Source organism: Misgurnus anguillicaudatus, chromosome 10 (genome assembly GCF_027580225.2).
Source record: "Misgurnus anguillicaudatus chromosome 10, ASM2758022v2, whole genome shotgun sequence".
NCBI classification, from domain to species: Eukaryota; Metazoa; Chordata; class Actinopteri; order Cypriniformes; family Cobitidae; genus Misgurnus; species Misgurnus anguillicaudatus.
This window is the reverse complement of record NC_073346.2, coordinates 22,429,897-22,451,511: the sequence shown is the minus strand read 5'-3', so window position 1 is coordinate 22,451,511 and position 21,615 is coordinate 22,429,897. Positions and strand designations below refer to the sequence as shown.

At 37.7% G+C, this 21,615-nt stretch overlaps 2 protein-coding genes across 6 annotated transcripts in view; one reads left to right on the top strand and one right to left on the bottom strand.

Moving 5' to 3' along the window:
- The first annotated feature begins 315 nt into the window (after positions 1 to 315).
- dtnbp1a (dystrobrevin binding protein 1a) lies at positions 316 to 15,624 on the top strand. Of its 5 annotated transcripts, none has more exons than XM_073872116.1 (10): positions 316 to 779; positions 1,391 to 1,444; positions 1,545 to 1,595; positions 1,772 to 1,832; positions 1,929 to 2,061; positions 4,038 to 4,178; positions 5,126 to 5,140; positions 12,647 to 12,802; positions 13,971 to 14,105; positions 14,920 to 15,624. In XM_073872116.1, exons 1-10 carry the CDS (start codon positions 724 to 726, stop codon positions 15,213 to 15,215), a joined length of 1,098 nt encoding a protein of 365 aa, XP_073728217.1. In that variant the 5' UTR covers positions 316 to 723; the 3' UTR covers positions 15,216 to 15,624. The 5 variants fall into 5 exon arrangements, with proteins under 5 accessions (XP_073728217.1, XP_073728216.1, XP_073728214.1 ...); XM_073872115.1 differs by having other exon boundaries at positions 319 to 779; positions 1,548 to 1,595; positions 13,962 to 14,105; XM_073872113.1 differs by having other exon boundaries at positions 319 to 779; positions 13,962 to 14,105.
- A 2,133-nt stretch (positions 15,625 to 17,757) lies between these two features.
- jarid2a (jumonji and AT-rich interaction domain containing 2a) overlaps positions 17,758 to 21,615 on the bottom strand; it is a 45,686-nt gene continuing 41,828 nt past the window's right edge. Inside the window, exons 17-18 of the mRNA XM_055210052.2 lie at positions 19,711 to 19,818; positions 17,758 to 19,533 (exon numbers count right to left, since the gene is read on the bottom strand). Coding sequence (XP_055066027.2) covers positions 19,393 to 19,533; positions 19,711 to 19,818 — 249 coding nt within the window. The 3' untranslated portion in view covers positions 17,758 to 19,392. The remainder of the gene's footprint in view (positions 19,534 to 19,710; positions 19,819 to 21,615) is intronic.

The following is a 21,615-nucleotide window of genomic DNA, read 5'->3' as shown; positions in this document are numbered from 1 at the left end:
TTGAACTGGTATATGCTGTCTCTCCTTTTTTATTTACATTTTATTTAATTTTTATTTGTCTATATTTATAATTTATTTATTTTATTTAAAACTTCTTTGTGTAATGTAAATCCATTAAATATGTTATCTTTTTGGATGTATTGTTAAAAATGTAAATGTTGTATGTTATGTTCAATATCTAATAAACATATCTGCTTTATTCGTAAAAATCTGTTATATTCGTGTCATTAGTAATTGAGCAATGACTCAAAGAATCAATTAATTGGATTTTGAACCGTTCATTAAAACGAATCATTTGAACGGGCTTGCTTGCTTTGCGAAGTGCGAACAGCAGAACAGACCACCAATAGAATCACTTATTTGCTATTTTGTTAGTGGGTGTGTTTAATTTAAGTTGTACAGGAAGGACTCGCAATAATCTGAGTGATCACGAGGATCGAAGATGATTCACAAATTTTAACAAAAGGCACAGTGAAGGTGATAATAAGATGGTGACCCAGATATATTGTCGAGGTAAAACAGTAGCTGGATAAAAACAAGTACCCCGGCGGAGCAAAACCCATCACCTGACTGACTGACAGCTTACAACGGGACAGTAGGACATTGTCCTCGTAATAATGACTAAAAACTCCGCGAGAGACTATAAACACAGAGAGATATAACCAGTAGTGGCTAAATGTTATCCGTAAAGGCTGTGCTGAGGAATTAAAGGAGGTCAAGGACATGTTTGAGAATTTTAGAGAGAAGTTGCAAACGGTGCAGCAGGATTTCACATCAGGGTATGTATTGATTGTCTGGTTGCTTTCACATTCACCATGATGTTAATAAGGGGTTGGGATTGCAAAATATTATGACATTTAAATCCCGAACTCGTCGAGAATTGCACAATATTGACACAACGTCTTCACAAATTTGTCCAAGAGTTGGGAAGTGAATGTTAGCTAATTAGCTGGCCAATGATCTCACTTAAAACAACGTGTTCATGTCATTTTGATGGTAACGTTATATGTTATTTACAAAACACAGAACGTTGTGTATTAACATAAAAAATGGCTATTTAATATTCTTCCTTGTATTTGCGAGTAGGGGCACATCCGGGGTATAGTGCTGTGGAGTTAGCGCAGTGCTAACAACTGCATTCTGTATCATAATAACTTGCAGCTGACTGTCATGTGAAACCGCGCCTGTGAATCAAAGTGTATTTAACGAGTAACGTTACTAGCTTTATAGCATTTATGGGCATCTATCTAACAAGCCACTCTGCATGTTCAGCGTCAAATCACGGGACCTCTAAATCTTAACCATAAAGAAACCCAACACATTAATCAAACATAGCTAGTTTGGCTATATTGTTTGGATTATGGCACTCATATTTCAAAAACCTTTTCAGAATTAAAACCCTGAGTGACAAATCCAAGGAGGCTAAAGTAAAGAAAAAACAAAGGTAAGGTATAAATATGTTTATTAAAAAAAGTTAATTAAAAAAATCATTGTAATAATAATGAAAAGAAAACAATTTAAGGTTACGTGGCATGTTTCCTCAGAAGAGATGAACACCTTCCCCAGTATTCTGCTGGAGTGGAGCTACTCAGTCGGTATGTTGCTTTGATGCATAAACTAATCTGACTTAATGTTACATCAAATAGCACAAAAGCGTAGATGTAAATGCACCCATTCTTCTACAACTAATAGAAATATATTTTAGTAAACATATATATGAGTGATAAATGGTTTATAACTTGATTCTAAATTGTGTGATGTTGTACACCAGGTATGAAGACACCTGGGTCACTCTTCATAAAGGAGCTAAAGAATGCGCTAAAACCGGGGAGGTAGGTTTACTTCAAATAAATAAATAAATAAATAATTTAGTTATATGGTACAGGTATCATGATTACTTACTTTTATGGCTGTGTGGCTCTTGTCAGACTGTGGATGGGGAGATAGTGATGCTGTGTGCGCACTGGGAGAGGAGACAAGCAGCTGTGCTGGAGCTGCAGGAACAACTACAGCAGATTCCTGCTTTCCTGTCCGACCTGGAGACTATCACCTCACGTGTTGGTAAGACTTTTACAGTCATCATACCTATGAATTATAATTAATCTAAACATGTTTAGATATTTATTATTTCAGCAGTGAAAAAGATATTACACAAATGTTAGAAATCAAATTATTCTTCAGGCCTTGTTTATAGACAAAAACAAGCTAATTTCATTCAGAATTTTTGTAATATGCAGATTTCCCTGCCATTTGTTTTGGGACTGTGTTAAGCCATAATAGAAAACCTTGCATTTTGATTGCATTTTCAATTTCAAAGTGATCAATACAATTGTATTAAAAAATAGGATGTTCTCCAAAGCGACATACAAATAAAGGAGTATTCAACATTTTCTCTGAAGCTGGGAGTGAACAAAGTATAGTTTAATAATAGTAATATCTGTAATACCTCAGTGTTGCTATTCTGTTTCCTGCTTCCTCTATAAATACTCAGCATGGCTTACGGGAAGAGCGTGTACTGTCAGAGACAGACAGATGTGACATTAGGTGTGACACCAAATTTGATATGAAATGGCATTCTATAAAAATGTCTTATCCAAGATGTAAATACAGGTATAAAGTAGAATTTATATCAGCTATCTTTATGATGAATTTCAATTATGAATAGCAAAATGTACATTTCATGTTGCCTAATTGTAGCTTTATTGTAACATTAGGGAGATTAAATCACCTTGACTGCCTTTGCAAAGCATCTGTCTTCATGTTCTGTATTATTAAGATACATGGCAATGTTGAGAGTGACTCCTGTGGTGCTCCATCTGCTGATGTTAGTTGCCGTTGTCCATGTTGGAGCGTTGTATTAAGATCTTTAGGAATTCGTATTTAGACTTAAATAATGTGTGTTACTGTATGTAGACCTAACCAGGTATGGTCTGGGTAATTGCTTGTTTGCTAAAAGCTGTTTTGGTTGTAGGAATCATTTTCAGTCGTTAGATAAAATTATCTATAATGTCATTTTTATCTAGAAGGTTTTTTGTCTTTAAATTAAAGTTACTTATACATATGTTTGTCATCTTAGAGTAAGGTTATATACCATTAAATAATCAACTGCTAAGTAGGGTGTTGCTTTTCCAGTTAGAAACTATAAAGAACAGCAATATAAATGATATCAGGGAATGGTTATGCGTCAGTATTTGGGAGTTTTATTGAGCAATATTGTTCTTTAGAGGGAATGTTATTAGTATGAAATTCAGATGACTAAATTAAGGCTGGCTAAATTAAGATTACATTAACAAAGTCAATACCATGCAAAAATGTAACTTTTTTGTTTAGATTGTATGCTCTTCTGCATGTTCAATTAAATGATTGTGATGTGTAGTGTTAAACATAATGCATCTCTTTACAGATTTGATAGATTTTTATGTAATCTGAAGTGTTAAAAGATTGTTATGCCAAAAAATACCAAAAGGAGACCATCTGTTTTCTAATGTATGCAGAGATTAAACAAGGCATTTTACATTCTTTAATTTAGGTTACAAAACTTAAATAAATAAGAGAGAACTATACATTCTCATGAATTAATATAATAGGCACTTTTTAGTGTTGCCACTTGGTAATGTTATATAGCTACAGTATGTCAGGTCCTGCATCTGTGATACTAAACAAATAGTTTGTAGCATGTAGCATGTTTTACCACTTTTACTAAGATATCTGAACTTTCATAATTGAACTTTCCATAATTGAAAAGCTGTACCATCATTTATTTTGTGAAGCACTGTTGATTTCACTGGCTAGTTACAAATGAATTTACATTTATGCATTTGGCAGATGCTTTTGTGCAAAGCGACTTACAGTGCATTACAAGGTATACATTTGAGCAGTATGTGTGTTCCCTGGGTTTAAACCCATCACGTTTTGCAATGCTAATGCTATACAGGAGCATTCAGTTTGCTAGTATAGGCACATTCATAGGATGCTTGGGCACCTTCTATAAAGGTATTTTGTAAACCTCTTAAGTCATGTTTTCTTCACTTGCACAGCTCACCTGGAGGCTGACTTTGAGGAGATGGAGGCTCGTCTGACCTACCTGGAGGATTTGTGTGGTCAGTGTGACCATCAGCGCTACAAGCACTTCCAGATCCTACAGCTGGAAAACTATAAGATGAAGAAAAGGAAAGAACAAAAATCTTCTCTTATTTTAGGTCGCCCTATATCCCAGAAACTTTTCATTTGGGAGTTCTGTAGGAAAGATAGTATTGGATTTAGCTTGTACTTGTTTTTGGGGCATTAAAGGTGTGGTTATCATCAGAGATCAGATGACAATTGCATTTTCACATATAAACATCAGCAGCACATGCACTGTGCACTGGAGAGAGCCTGATAAAATTATCATGAAATGCAATCACTATACATGTAAAATCAAAGAGTTCATATATAAAGGGTCTGTCCTTTTATTTCCATGTATTCTACATTGAAGAGCATATTTGTAGTACAGTACCTGGCAGCTAGACAAAAACTGTTCATATGTTGTTGCCTATTTGCTATACATTTCGACATTTATTTATTTATAAGTCATTTTGACAGGATGCTGACAATAGTAAGCCGACATACAGCAACCAAATTTAATAAGGCTCTGTGATATAAGCTATGTAGCACCTGCACTTTAAATTGCTTATTATTATAAAGAAACTACACAGTGTACACACATTATGCAGGTTTACATAATGACAGTGAATAGCTACACACATAAAAAATCACCTTAATGGAAATTGCATGAAAAGCATAACCAACATGGGCAAATGTGGAGCATGTATGTATGTTGTGAAACTATATTGTCATCAGGGATGCTTTTGAGGCTAAAATGCTTTTATGGTTTGAGCCTGTAGATAAAGCATACATCTCTGATCTTTGCCCGGTGAACTGGAAAGCAGCTGGGCTCAGTTCTGCATGTGGGTATTCATTAGTACAAACACACTGATGCAAAAGTTGTCGGGGCCAATGAAAGCAGCAGGTTCTATCTTGGGAGTCTGTGCCCATTTTATACGGAGCAGACTTAATGTGACATCTGGTAATTTCTTGTTCGCATACTGTAATTTGACTCCAATTTATTTCTTTTTCAGGAAAGAACTTGAGGCTTTCAAAGGTAAGAATAATCAACTTCTTTTCATTCGCAGAGAGCATAGCCGCACAACTCCATAGCAAATGCACTAGTTGAAAATACACCTTTTGTCATTATTTATTCACCCTCATGTCATTCCAAACCAATATAACGGTCTTCTTTTTGTGAAACAGAAGAGTTTAGTATGATCACAGTCAAAATTTGATACCCATTGACTTTTATTGAATGGAAAAATTAAGGTTGTTTTAAGCATCTTGGAGATAGGTCTTATGGATTTTAAACTTGCTGTCCCAGTTGTATCTGCCTCTTTATGCAAAGGGCCAGGTGGTGCTAAAGCTGAGGAGGAAATGAAAAGTACCCCTCCTACGGGAAAAGTTATTTAATTATTATATAACAAGAAATGATTTCTGATTGATAAAATTCACTGTCCAGTCAATTTACATTACAATTTGCGACATTACTTTGGCATTTTGTGTAGACCAGTGTTGGGAGTGACGCATTACAAGTAACGTGCATTACGTAATAATGACTTTTCTGAAGTAATGTATTACTTTATAAATGTACACATTAAAAGTTGAGTTACTTTTTTAAAAAAGTAATGCAAGTTACTTTTCAGTTTAATTAATTAGATGTAAAAAACAATGTACTGCATTAAACTGAACATATAGCGTAGAATTACACACTCTATGCATGAACAGTTTTAGTCAAAAACGCAATAAGTTACTTTTTTGGGGAGTAACTTAATATTGTAATGCATTACTTTTAAAAGTAATAAAAACTTTTAAAATTTATAAAACCAACAATCGCACACATCACAGCTCTTCCTCACATTAATTTTCCTCTTCATAGATTTATTTATTATTTTCCTTTTATCAATGTATTAATTCAGTATAGCGTCAGTAACCTCTCCCTTTCACGATAAGTTGTGAGTAATATCAGCTGTTACTGTTAGTGTGCATTGAATCTTCACAGGAAATAGTAGACATCCTCATTTTAACATATTATGATTTAAAGAATACTACTATAATTGTAATTTTGAGTAGCATTTAGGACAGATTTTATATGTGATATAGACATTGTGTAATGTGGCACTATAAAGGGAGCTCTTGTGGTTGCTGTGAAGAGCCCTTGTTTGGTGAAGTGTATAATATGACCTTTTGCACATTACTGTATTTAATCCAGCACTCTAAAAATGGCTGGGTTATTTTTGACCCATAATGGGTAAGTATTGGACAGAACACAGGCTGGATTATAAATTACCCCATGTTGGGTTGTTGTTATGGAACCATGGGGTATAAAAACCCAGCAGTTGGGTTAAAACAACCCAGCATTGGGTCAATTTTTTTTTTACCCATTATGGGTCAAGATTAGCCCAGACATTTTTAGAGTGAGGAATTTGGTTATTGGAAATATGAACATTACAGTGTAGTAGTCGCTAATGTATTCATTTTATTCTTATACTTTACATCATCAACCTTATATAGTGCTCAACAGTAAGAAAAACTGCAGTAATTATTGATCTTACAGTAATTCACCTCAGATGAGGACAGAATTGGTCTAGTGAGTGGACTCTTTTGTCTTTTTTGGACTTATAATGCCACTGACCTCCAAGGGGTGCTGCCTGCTCCATCTGTTTCTGCCTACAGTTGGTAAAAATAACATTCAGTTTCACAAACACAGCTCCATATCGTATCGGCTATAGAATCGGCTTTTGTTATACGGACAGGCAAGAGACTTCAATCTGTTGTTGGATGACATCATAAAACATATTAAGTCATTCAGTGCTGCCCTTTAAAGTCGTTGAACTAAACACAAATTACCTTAAGGCTGATGTGCATCATTGTTCGCCTTTCTATGCTATTTCATCTAGAGAAAATTCAGGTCGTCTGAGTCCTGCAGTTATATCTGAAAGTAATCTCTGAGATTCTGTAACTGTTGAAAGAGTACATCAGCAGCTGTCAGAACTGACAGATATGTTTTTTTTTTTTATTTGCATCCTCCAAGTGTCATTGTTACAGCAGAAAGAGTTTAGGTTATAACACTTTTCTTGGCTTGTGGGTGGTGTTGCTTGAGCTGGGCTTCTCTTTTATGTGGGCAGTGTTTCAAGACTTCGCAGCTCAGGCTTGATTATTTATTTATTTATTTATGTTTTAAAATGATTATTTATTTACCCCATCTGTGAGCAAAGGAGCTATGATATAGTTTTGTGATTTTGACGATATGCAGCTATGTATAGCTAAATTGGTTGAACATCAAGTTCATCCATTTGATTCCCAAGTAACACACAAACAGAGAACACACTGTCAGTCTCTCTCTAAATTAAAGCATCTGCTAAACGCGTAAAAATTTTACCCTTTGATTTAAATGAAACTGACCTTGCATTGTAGTAATACTGATGTAATAATCTAGCTAAATGTATGATCAGCTAAGTAGTCTCAAGTTACATAGCTACAAAGGCACGTATTTCACGTAACACTCAGATTCCAACTTTAAACAGACCCTCACCCCTATATCAGGCATGTGAATGGTACGTTCCCTGCTTGCATCTCCTCACTCCAGCTGCATCCGTAGCTCTGTGTCCCTGAGCAGGCAATGCATCAGCATTACTGGCCATAGGAGAAATAGTAAGGTTTCTGAATATAAGATGTTCATTTAGTTCTTCAACCTAACTGCAGTCTCTGGATTTACCAACTCTGCCTTCTGCTCATCTACACATCACGGGGGGAATACAAAATGTCCACGTCGCGAACTCTGGACAGCATCGTGAGAGATTCCTGTGGGTTTTTTGGCTTTCTTTTATTAAATTCACTATTCTGCGTTGATGCTCTAGAGGTTTATTTAATGAAGTGATGATGTATTAAAGTTCTATATAGATCTCGTGGCATTTCAAAGATTGTGAATTGGTGGTTTGCAGTCATTACTTGTCATCTGCAGTGCTATTTTAGCACAGATTTGGATGTCCACTGTGGTTATTTTGTCTGAGACTCATGCAGGTTTATTTACAGTAAAATCTTGGTGTCTTCTGCAACCTGTTAAATTATCTTCAGTTTATCTTTAGTTACAATGATCATGTTAGACACATTACATGATGTTACACATTGCGTTACTATGACTACTTACTGTATAAGTTACTATAGCTAATAACACTGAATACATGCAGTTAGTATTTCCACTTAATAATTATGTAAATAGTACAAAATCTGTAACATACATTAAGCGCTCTAAAATAATGCATAACCTTGACCAATTCATATACGTTCATATACTTATGTACCTGACCGCTATATAAAAGACTCAATTTTGTTAAATGTTTTTAAATGGATGATGTCGACCTCAGAACCACATAGAAACTCATGCGTCGCAACATCTCAAACATCTATACAATATTAGTTCATAATTCTACATCATGACACCAGAAATGTGTCTCTTTGTGGCTTTGCAATTTCATGTCATTAATCTAGCATTTATATGTTCATTCTGTATTTTTATTGGGCTGTTAATTCTAAGCAAATTTACTTAGCAATTTATTGTAAATCAGACATTATTACAGAAACATAGCAAGACCCTAATGTAAATTATATAAGCAACAGTATAAAGCAATTGCACAGATTTGCCACTTCGGGGCTTACGGCCGGCAGGCTGCAACTGTGGTGCCCTCGAGCAAGGCACCTTACCCTACTTGCTCCCTGGGCACTGGGATAGCTGTCCACTGCTCCGGGTGTGCGTGTGTTTACTACTCAATAGGATGGGTTCCATGCAGAGGTCACATTTCAAATATGCGTTGCATACTTGACAAGCGTGTCACTTTCTTTAGGGTTCCCAAGGGGCCTTGAAATCCTTGAAAGTTTGTGAATCTGGGGGAAATAATTCAAGGCGAGATTCGTACCAAAATGCTTTTTTGCATAGTTGTTTTTGACACATGAAAACGTCTCGGGTTACGTATGTAACTGTTGTTCCCTGAGAAGGGAATGAGACGCTGCGTCTCCCTTGCCATACTTCCTGCTTCCCTGTAACGCCATCTTTGGCAATATTTCAGATAGCGATATACTTCCTGGCTCCCGCGTCACCCTATCTTTGTTGTTAAGCCTCACCATTGGTTGAATTTGGTATACATATTCAGACGCACATACCCCTGGAAGCGTCCCCAAAATGTCACCGCAGTGATGCAGCGTGAGTTCCCTTGAAAGGAAACTGTAACAATGTATCTTTAAAGGTAACACAATGTAACCTTGCTCTCACTTAAAATGTGTTCCCACATGTAGGTGTGGGGACCCTGTTTCTTTCATAAAAGCATTGTAGTATAGAGGCCCTGCTGTATGAAGTTAGTGAGCATTTTAGACATATACTGTTTCATCTTGAGGTGGTTGTGTTGATTATTTATTCAAGAGAAAGGACAAGACTGTAGTTTGTGACAGTGATGCACATACACAATTTGAACCTAATGTTGCTTTAGAGACACTTTCATCACCACATCATCTCGTTTGGCCTTCTAAAACATCCATATGTTGAATAAATAGTCCATGAAGAGAGTATTTATATTCTTGTTGCTGGATATTGGTTCTCTGTGCAGGGATGCCGTGGTCACCTCATTAGAAAGACACATTAACCTGTCTGGCCCATATAAGCTGAACCTGCATTATCATCCACTGCCAGATGCTCTTACGATTAGCTTCAAATCATCCGTCTCATTCACAGCAGGCTCTTATCAACACAATTATGTGTGTATTTCTATCGGCTTAATAGATGCCAGAGAGAATACATTATTATGTAAATCATCATTAATATTAAACTCACTTTATGTTTTAGCATTGAAGCAGGTGGTTATTTGTATGCAGTGACCATGTTATGGCATCTAAGATGAGAATCTCTTTACATTGGTCTTCAAGAACATTCTTAATGTGTTTTTTCTCCCTTCTGAGGAAGATGTGACAAGTGTGATCACAGAGCCTGAGGCTCATCCTGTGCCATCATCTATCATTAGCTGTCACATGCCTACGAAGAAAGATGTGATGAGAAGCGTATCTTTGGGGGTTTTATTCTTTTATGGCGCATTTAGTTGCCCCTGTAAATGGGGAATCTTTGCACTGACCCACAACTGATGGTCATTGACATGCTTTGGCAGTATCATCCTTCATGCTTGTGAAGTTAATAGGAAGTGATGGGTATTTTCATGTTAACAGGTAAAATACATTTAACCTATACTCTCATCGTGAAGTCCCAGCATTAAATGTGTGTACTCCATGTAAAATGAGCTTTAATATTGAAAGCATCCATGTTTGACTTTACAATACTGAATATTTTATAGTACTTACTGAGTAGTTGATATTAAATTTAAAGCAGTGCCTCTGTAGTGTGGGAGGATTTCATCGTAAGCTGAATAAAATAGTGTCATTATAAATGCAGTGTTATATTAAATGAGATAATATATGGATGAGTTGTCCTATAAATTTATAGTCACATTCAGGTCTGAAAGAGGCAATGAAATATACAGCATAGTGAATAATGAGTCATAGCTCCTAAAATACACACATTCCCAAAATCTAGATGTTTAAAAATGCCATAAATAATTACTCTTCTAATTCCCTCCTGCATGCATTGTATTACATTACATTCACATGATAGACAGTCAAATCCTTATATTAGATGAGATTTTCTTTTATTGGCTCCATAAACAGACAGTTTTTATTGTAGTGAATAGGAGAGATTAGATGATAATGATCCTGCTGTGAAATATTGATTAGACATGCAGGAGGGATTCACTCAGATCTTACAGTCTGAAAAGTCATGAAAATACAGATACAAGGCATTTCAGGGCTAATATTGTGCTGAAACGGGTAACAATGCTTTATTAGCAGTTTTGTAGCGTGCGCGCTTGCATTCAATACGGTCTGTTTAACAAGTGTATGTGACAGGACTGTGGTTAAGATCGCAACTTAATAACAGAGGCGCATTGAACTCTCTGCTCACTCAGCTTCTTCAAAAGACTCCTCTTTTTTGCACAATGCACATGAGGATTACAGCAGACAAAGTCTGTTTGCTGAAAATGTCTATTTTGCTGTGCTTGCATGCATTTGCATGTAATAAAATGGTCCAGCAATGATGCATTAAGAACTACAGTACTGTGCAAAAGTCTTAGACCACTATGCCAGAATTAGATTATTTGTTTTTGCAATATATAGTGATCATATATAATCGTCTCTTAATACATCCAGAAAATATAGGAAATGTGTATATAGTATTAAAACTGTATAAAAGTGTACACTGAAGTGTCAAGTATTTAGGGTAAACTCCCCTTCCACTTGAGCAATAGCAGGAAACTGCAGGATCTCTTAAACCTAAATAAAATTCAATCAAATATTTTGTAAATTAAATAAAGACTTCTTTATTCTGCTTAAAAATGCTTAGTGCCAAGAGAGGTCACACTAAACACTGATGATGCCTAAAGAAGACATTTAGTCCTGAAAATTTTCTTTTTAATTTTTTGTACAAATTTTTTCTGAATTTTCTGTTTGTATCTTAATAAAATAGATTGAAAAATAAATATGGATGGACATTAAAAATTCTAAAACAACAAGTCTGGTGGTGGCCTAAGACTCAGGTGGTGCACAGTACTGTAAATTCAAGCATTTTTTGTGATTACTGTTTTTTAACATAAAATCATTTTACATAACGTAAAGAACATTCTGTGAAAATATAACCTTGATAGTTTTAATATTGACCGATTAAGGCCAAACATACAGTGTTAAAATGTCACACCCTCATTTTTTTGACGAGATGTTTGTACCGCACCTTTTTTTAGGTACACATGCACATGAACACACAGTAAGTGACATTCTGACTTCCTGCTGTTTAGAGAAGAGTATGCACTTCCTGTGAGAGATTATTTCTTTATGCAGTTTATATCAATCACACCCATACATGCAAACACAAAGATGCATTGCATTCCCTATCATCTCTAAGAAAACAAGCAAACTCCAACTCTGGTAAGCATGTTTGAAAAATCCTAATGTAATCTTAACATTACAGTCATTTTTGGGTTATTGACTTATAATGCAAATGTCTCTGGAAATGCAAACAGGTTTTATGACACTAATGTCAAATGTATGATTGTCTCACCGTTGTGTAACACAACATTGTGTAGCACAAATCCACATTTCAAGCAACGTTTATTTACACAAAAGTAATAGATATATTGATATTTTATCATCCAATGAAATAAAATGTGCGCATTTAAAGTGTGATTTACTATCGTTTGTTGTGGTCATTGTCAGGCAGGTGTTTGGGATGTCCTGTCTGTTTAATATCAGACATGCAGAAGATGTGGGTCATAGTCTTCATTGCTTCATAGTGAAAGTAGCTTTCTTTAGGGTTTGTGGTGTGTGGTGTGGTCGGATATTTTAACTTTGAATCCTCTTCAGTTTCACTCAATTCTCTCTCTCTCTCTCACCCCCTCCATCTCAATCCCTCCCTCTCTCTCTCTCTCCCTCATCTTGTCAAGTTATAACGTACTTGGTGTGTTTTCTCCTTCAGCGGAGCTCGATGCAGAACATACCCAGAAAGTGTTGGAATTGGAGCATGCGCAGCAGGTCAAGCTAAAGGAGCGGCAGAAGTACTTTGAAGAGGCATTTCAGCAGGACATGGAGCAGTACCTGTCTACAGGATACCTACAGATCACCGACCGGAGAGGTCAGTTACTTATGTTCTTCACATAGCTGTTGAAACGCCTGCTGTTTATATTTACACCATCTCATATTGCGTCATAAATGACAGTTAGCCAGTAGTGTCAATTATTTACTTTGAGTAAAAAAAATTGTTTTTTGCATAGTAATAAACTAAGTAGTTTTAATCTTAGCTTGTATTGTGCAGTATATACGATCTGTTCCTAAAGGCTGTGCCCTTCCCTTCATTAATATTTGAACGTACACTTGCTCTGTTAAATGGGAGGGTAAAGAGCTAATGCAAGGATGTTGATGCTAAACTGATAGGCTTCTGTTTCCTCTCTTCTGCTTTTTAATGCTGTCCTGATGTGTGAGGTATGCTTCCCCTGCATCACCCTTTCTTTGGAGCGTCCTCTCTGCCCTGACCTGCTCCGTTTATGTGTCAGTCCATCATTTGTGCAATATAGAGAATTTTGCATATAGTATATTTAATCTGGGGCCATATTGCAAAATTTGTGTTGCATTGCATTATCAGGACAAAGGTTATGAGTTTGATCCCCACCCAGATAGCAATTACATTTGGCCCGGATCCGTTTTAAGCCCCTTGCCTCCGTTTCTATCTTAGAGACGTTTTCTGATTGGGAACCAGATCCGTGCCAGATAGAGGTTTCAGCTTAAACCATCAGTTCAGTATTTATATAATTTTACAGATCTGGCCCAGATCACTTTTCCCAAAGGTAACTGAAAGACATTAGCTGTGTCTGACACAATACGAATCTGAGCCGATCCTGATGATCAGGCGGTGCTGGATCGGCGCTGGCATATATACGCAACAACCCCGAAAAACAGACCAAAAACGGCTTCGGCCTGATGTGCGTTTGGACTCAGGAACGAGTCCGGCTCCATCGTTTTGCGGTTGCGGTCCTGTTCCGTTACAGTGTCCAGTGGCTATCTGGGCAGGGAATACACACACTGATACCTTGTATCAGCCAAATGTATAAACATAATGAAATTAAAGTTTAATGTTATAGAATCAAGACTTTGGTTAACACACATGATAGGATTCTGTGTGAGGATGTTTTTTTGTAATACAGTCCCAGAATTAGATATACTAAAGTGAAGATGTTTATTAGTGGCATCTGCTTGTTTGTTGTTGGTCATTTCATGGTGTTGCTTTTATGGTGTAGATCCATTAGGCAGTATGTCCTCGATGGAGGTGAATGTTGACCTGCTGGAACAAATGGATCTTACGGACGTGTCTGACCACGAAGCCCTGGATGTTTTTCTCGGCTCAGTCGGAGAAGAGAGCAGCGCTCAGTCTCCTGATGCAGGTTTGGCTTTACTAATCTTGCTTTTGGTGAAACCTGCTTTAGTCTCAGGACAAATCAGATTTGTAGCTATATCTGACTCAAACCACATTTGTAAATTTGATTAAGATTGGATTTGTCTGAACTTATAAGAATTAGAGTAAGGTTCTTTCACCTTTCAGGACATGGTGCATATACTATAGGCTACATCATACATGATTCAGTAGTATCTAGATATGGATACAGCCTTTTTATTGCTCGTGTTCTCATCATGCGCCTCATGAGAAAACACATAATGGAAAAGAGGACATATGTGACCATGAACACACAGATAATGTCATGATTTATAGTTTTTTTCCCCATAAAATAATCCTACATAATGTCAAGAACATGCTGTAAAACAACTTGATATCTTGATTCTTTAATATTGACTGAGTAAAGCTCATATAAAAATAAAGGAAATCTTTTATTGAAATCAAACTTTGATGCTTCAAGTGTCATAATTAGATTGAGATTTTAACCTGAATTTCACAGACAAGGTCACATACTCTCATAAAATAACTTAAAATCATAGTGGCTTATTGCTATAGTAACCAGTTTAGTTTGTAATAATGGTTTAAATGCTTTCAAAATTCAGCTGATTTTCTTCCAAATTAGTGCAAAATTCAATTAAAGTGCTGATTTTTGTGATCTATACTGTAATGAGTGGTGTGTGTTTAGGTGCACACATTAGACTCCCTTTGTCTCTCATCATATGTATAATTTCAGGGTCATTATTGCACTCTTAGAGCTAATTAATATTCTGAAATAGATGGCATAACATGTTAACCTTGTTTAGCAGGTGGCCCAGCTTTGGAAACTGGCTCATCCCCATCAGAGATCACCCTGAAGGTGCCCTCTCAGACAGCGCTACGACAGACAGTCTCCTCCATCTCCTCATGCACCGACAGTGCCAGTGGGATCACTGAGGGTCCGGATGATGAAGAGGATGTCAGCGAGGAGAGCTGCCCTGGAGATTCCCCACTGGTCCAGTCAGACGAGGAGGAGGTCCATGCCGACACGGCCCTCGTGAGCCTCCCAGAAGCAGAAGAGCCGCTCAAGAGCTCAGACGACAGCGACACACAGGCCCCCTAGTGGCTGCGTAGTAGAACTACACTCGAGTCAAATTGGTTTCTTTAGATGAAACCATTTTACATCAGGGCCCAGACTGGTATAACGTGAGGAAGACTAGCCATAAACTGAACATTTCTTCACGGTGTAGTAGCGTGGCACAAGATTTCGGAGCAGTGTAGTATGCTGTTTGTGCTCCGCCTAGAGAGCAGCTCTTTCAGACTGGTAGCACTGTGATTTCCGTTTCATTCTTTCAGACAAAAAAATCAGTACAATGTATAATACGATTCTTCCGATTCTACTGCTTCAGACATATCTCTAAAGTCAAATATTTTACAGTGTTCCTGCTAATATCACAAATACATGTTGCATGAGTTTGTAATGCAGTCCGTTTTGCATAAGACATACTGAAATAAAAAATACCTTGACATAGGATGAGCCTCAAGTCTTAGCGTAGGACTGTTGAATAAAGTCATATTTTAGTCATCTAGGAAAAAATATCTTTTGCTGTGTAAGATTTTACACAGCTTCACACCTCTGGAGAAAATTAGGGATTTAAAGTAAGATATTAAACGTGTTCTCAGGTTGTCACACCACAGGAAAAATGTGTTATTAAAAACCTAGACAAATTTTTAATGTTTTAAAAAACCACCAACAAATGGGCAACATTCAGGTATCTATCATGATGCCAACACAGAAGTGACTTAAATTTGCCATTCATCGACTAGCCACTAGAGGCTTGCTTCAAAAGGAAGTCAATCCCCACATAGACCCTCCATGTCAAAATGTCCATCTTTACAGCAGAATGTGTTTACAGCCTGGTACAAAAAGTGTTTTTGGTCTATATAGCTAATTTTCCCTTCATGACAACTGTGAGGAGGATGAATTTTTTTATAACTTATCTGTTTAAGTTATATTAAGCCTCTAAATTCTGCATAATCTAGGGGCGTGGCCACTTGATTGACAGGTGAACTGCCACTGCTGTCACTACCGTTGAGCTAGGCAGGCGTCGTTTCAGCAACCAGCCACCTTAGCTTCACCCACATCCCGCCTTTTTACCCATTTTCGGTTATCCACAGGTGATGCGCGTGCAAGATGGCGAAGGTAGGCTCAAAAAACCTCTTCACAAACCTATGGATGACATCACGGACACTAGGTCCATATTTTTTTAACAGTCTATGCTCAATAACACGATGCCAAGAGGGTGACGTCACCGACACTACATCCAGATTTTTTTGCAGTCTATGGTTATCAGAATCTTGGAAAAAAAGGCAGGATGTTATTCCTGTCGTGACACTGTCAGCGGCCGCTTTATTCATGCCCACTCACAGAACGTGGCTAGAAGGGATACAGCTACGGCCAAAATCTTGTCAAATCTCATCAAAGTGCTGTTTTCATCCTAAACCCAACATTTCACAGGATTTAGGCTGTAGCTGTATCCTATCTAGCCAGAACAGCTGTTTTATCCTACCCCCAAACTAACCTAATGCTGCGTTCACACCAGCCGCGGGAGAGGCGTCAAGTGCGAGGGATTTCAATGTCAATGTAAAGACGTGTTGACGCGCGTCTGGAGGTCTTGCAGGGCAAATGAGGCGTTTAGCGCGGCGTGGTAGACGCAATTCCGCCTCATTCCTGCTATTAGTTTGCGGATAACTATCAAAAATCTGTTTATTATAAAAACAGTTTTCATGCGTTTAAATGAAAATCAATAAACCGGATAAGCAGACAACTGCGTTTACATGGGACTTGGAGATTTGTCAGGTGTCTCGCAGGTAGTGACGTCATCGCCTATAGTACATAATTGTCGATTCAAAAAGCAGACGGCATATCGTTCTTAAGCTATATTGTTTTATCTCTTTTTGTGTCTCCAGAACCTGTAAATATAACATCAGTTTTTATTTTCCCAATTTTTCTGCCCAACTGCTTAAGTAGAGGAGAGACTTTTAATGCGTTACTTTGCGCTTACTTCCGCGTCTGACGTTTATCTTTCATACGAAGACATGCGCACATGGACAAAACCGTGAGAAAGCCGGTTAAGGTGTTTACATGGCACGCGAAATCGGGGTAATGAGCAAAAAACTACCTGTGCCGATCCGTTTTTGGGCTTTCCCTGATTACAGAAAACCATTTTACGCGTTTACATGACCCCACGTGTTATCAGTATATTAAGCATAATCAGCGTAAGACTGTGCCCTAAACCTAACATCTCGCAAGATTTGGCCATAGCTGTATCCCTTCTATCCAAAACCAAGAACACTGCCGCCTCACTCTACAACCTTGCGATTGTTTTAGGGGCAGGGCCATGCACAGTAGCTCCGGTGCTTCATTGAGCCACCCTTAACCCCCCCCCCCCCCAATAATCCTGAACTCAGAAATGAGGAAAAACTGTTTAACGGTGTTACTCCACAATTCGGTAATATATAGTTCACAAACCTAATAACGTGTTTCAGCAATACATTTCTAACATTTAATATAATGACTTGACATGATCTTTAAGAGGAACTGAGCTGTAAATGTTAAACATAGCTGCCTTGCATCGATGATTGAAAAATCTGAAGCCAATTGATTTCTGGAAGGATTGACAAGTGATTTATTAAAACAATAAAATATATAAACCTGAAAAGTAAAAAACAAAACTACAAGTAATCAAAAAGATCTCCACTGGACTGGAGGACTGAGATAACAGTGCATATAAATAAACAGTAGGAGGATTACAGTATAAAGTAGGGTGACAGGGGATAACAAACAAAAACATTTTAAGGCCATAAAAAGTATACAACATTTCTGAAAACACTGTTTATTTTTACCTTAAATACATGTCAGTCATTTGGAAAGGGGCAACTAGCATGTCTGATTACAGGACTTTGAGACAGTCAGTGCAATGGGTAGCTAGGCCTACTACATATTTGACTTTTGGGTAAAGATTTTGTCTTCTTTAATAAAAAAGTAAAGCTAAAAAACTAGGGATCGCCACTTGACATACTTATTCAGTGATTTAAGCAGCACTTATTTTTGTATGTTTTTGTAGCAACCCTGTTAACATCTAATTTAACTTGATAAGTAAGGCTTTTTCCTCATCTCGACTATCTCATCCAAACCCCTATAGACCCAAACACAAAGGCTTTATTTTTAAGATAAACATATTTATTTATTTTTGGGGGGGCTTTTTTAGATATAAGTATTTTGTGATAATCTATGTAAACAAATGAATGTATATTTAAAAATTTGATTCTTAATAGCAGAACAGGAGTATTGGGAACCAATTACAAATATAAAGTCCGGGGATAAACGTTTATGGATGACAGGGAAAGTGCATTTCTTTATGTTTAAAATCACTTTAAAAATGCAAGTACAAATTGCCCTCTGCATCAAACCTTCTGTATCTATGTTTGTACTCCAAAAAGTTTAGTAAAAGGCATCGCAATGTGCTTTAAAAAACCAAGTGTACTCGCGCAAGGCCTTCAGATCTCCACGTGAAATGTATAAAGAAGAAAATCTATGATTTCAGTACTGATATAAATGAGATCACAGGCTCCTTCATACATCAGGTAAAACTGTAAATAGTGTCAAAAGCGGCAGACTTTTCATATTTGTAGCTTGCTTACATGCCAGCAGCTGCATGTCCTTTACACATACTGCTTGACATGAGAGGGCTGACATGTTTCTTATTTATCCTGATAGCATGTTAAGACTTTACAGGTGAGCCCAAGAGACAAAGGGGCTATACGGGTCATGGAAAAAAGTGTCACTACAGCACCAGTTAAACACAAATGACAGGAATAGAATAGGATATATTTATATCTATGTATACGCATTTCTATACTCGATCGATTTAATGCTAAAACAACCCAAAAATACTCATCTAAAAACCAATATCTCAATACTAGTGCAAACGATTTCGTGCTTGTCGGATGAGGCCCAACAGTCTTATCTCAGGTGCCCCAAAAAGTTGTGTATTTGCTTCCTGCACCCAGTGTAACACTTAGTCCCCTCCATACATTCAATAAACTGAAACTAACCAGCCAGTAACTACATGTATTTGTAATACAAAAGTGCAATAACGGTTTGTATTGATACTATACACTAGGTACAAAGAGAATCGAAGAGTTTTGTACACAAATATTAGGAACACCTGATATAAAAGGAGACGCTATGGCCTAACATATGTAATGCTGGAAGAGGAATGTTGCTGAGAGTCTGGTTAGGAGCGGGCGTTGCGGGCGGAGCTCTTGTTTCTGGGACTTCGTTTTGCTGGTGTCTTGCTGACGGCTTTCTGTTTGTCTCCACCACCCTTCTCCAGTGCTTTTCCACACACACGATTTTCCACACTGTTGATTTGCTCCTGTGCAAAATAAGAGACTTGTGTTGAAGGTATAGAGATGATTGGTATAGTGTACAACTCATACTATGTATTCAAATTCACTCTAGGGGTGTAATACAATGTATATCCCGCTGTAAAGATCTGAACTCTGTAATAAGGGTACAAGAAACCCCTGCTGTAGGCTGTAAACTGCTGTACCTCAGTGTAACGAAACATCATTTTGAGGCCACGAGGGGACCTTCGTTTCTGGATATATCGAAGAGCACATTCCAGACAGAAAACCACATTATCACTCTCATGAACCACCTGTTGAAATAGTTCAAGTCAATTATTGCAGCACAGGTTAAGCAACCAGCCAGTGAGGAAAATAAGTATTTGAACACCCTGCTATTTTGCAAGTTCTTCCACTTGGAAGTCGTGGGGGGGTCTGGGATTGTCATCGTTTGTGCGTGTCCGCTGTGAGAGACATAATAAAAAAAATCCAGAAATCACAATATGATTTTTTGAACTGTTTATTTGTGTGATGCAGCTGCGAATAAGTATTTGAACACCTGTCTATATCAGATAGAATTCTGACCCTCAAAGACCTGTTAGTCTGCCTTTAAAATGTCCACCTCTACTCCATTTATTATCCTAAATTAGATGCACCTGTTTGAGGTTGTTAGCTGCATAAAGACACCTGTCCACTCCATACAATCAGTCAGAATCCAACTACTAACATGACCAAAACGGTCCAAAGACACTAGAGACAAAATTGTACACCTCCACAAGGCTGGAAAGGGCTACGGGGAAATTGCCAAGCAGCTTGGTGAAAAAAGGTCCACTGTTGGATCAATCATTAGAAAATGGAAGAAGCTAAACATGACTGTCAGTCTCCCTCGGACTGGGGCTCCATGCAAGATCTCAACTCGTGGGGTCTCACTGATCCTAATAATGGTGAGAAATCAGCCCAGAACTACACAGCAGGAGCTGGTCAATGACCTGAAAAGAGCTGGGACCACCGTTTCCAAGGTTACTGTTGGTAATACACTAAGACGTAATGGTTTGAAATCATGCATGGCACGGAAGGTTCCCCTGCTTAAACCAGCACATGTCCAGGCCTGTCTTAAGTTTGCCAATGATCATTTGGATGATCCAGAGAGTCATGGGAGAAAGTCATGTGGTCAGATAAGACCAAAATAAAACTTTTTGGTCATAATTCCACTAAACATGTTTGGAGAAAAAAGAATGATGAGTACCAGCCCAAGCACACCATCCCTACTGTGAAGCATGGGGGTGGTAGCATCATGCTTTGGGGGCGACTGCACTGTATTAAGGGGAGGATGACCGGGGCCATGTATTGCAAGATTTTGGGGAACAACCTCCTTCCCTCTGTTAGAGCATTGGAGATGGGTCAAGGCTGGGTCTTCCAACATGACAATGACCCGAAGCACAGAGCCAGGATAACCAAGGAGTGGCTGTGTAAGAAGCATATCAAAGTTCTGGCGTGGCCTAGCCAGTCTCCAGATCTAAACCCAATAGAGAATCTTTGGAGGGAGCTCAAACTCCGTGTTTCAAAGCGACAGGTCAGAAACCTGACTGATCTAGAGAAGATCTGTGTGGAGGAGTGGGCCAAAATCCCTCCTGCAGTGTGTGCAAACCTGGTGACAAACTACAGGAAACGTTTGACTTCTGTAATTGCAAACAAAGGCTACTGTACCAAATATTAGCATTGATTTTCTCAGGTGTTCAAATACTTATTTACAGCTGTATCTTACAAATAAATAGTTAAAAAAACATCATACTTTTTTTTGATTATGTCTCTCACAGTGGACATGCACCTACGATGACAATTTCAGACTCCTCTATGATTTTTAAGTGGGAGAATTTGCACAATAGCAGGGTGTTCAAATACTTATTTTCCTCACTGTATATCTCAGTATACGTAATGACGCTCTCAGTTAAGTTTTAAACAGGATCTGTTTTTGTTTTAGATATTTCTTAAGAACCAACAAATGACAAAATAAATAACACACAGTACGAAATATGAAGTTATCAAATTATTGTGATATTCCTGGATAGGGCTTATTCTAGTCCCAGACTAAAATGCATATTTGAGCTGCC

Coding starts and splice junctions, on each gene's coding strand:
- dtnbp1a (XM_073872113.1), top strand. CDS start 724: ATGTTTGAGAATTTTAGAGAGAAGTTGCAAACGGTGCAGCAGGATTTC. Junction 780..1,390: donor CAGCAGGATTTCACATCAGG/GTATGTATTGAT, acceptor AAACCTTTTCAG/AATTAAAACCCTGAGTGACA. Junction 14,106..14,919: donor CGCTCAGTCTCCTGATGCAG/GTTTGGCTTTAC, acceptor AACCTTGTTTAG/CAGGTGGCCCAGCTTTGGAA.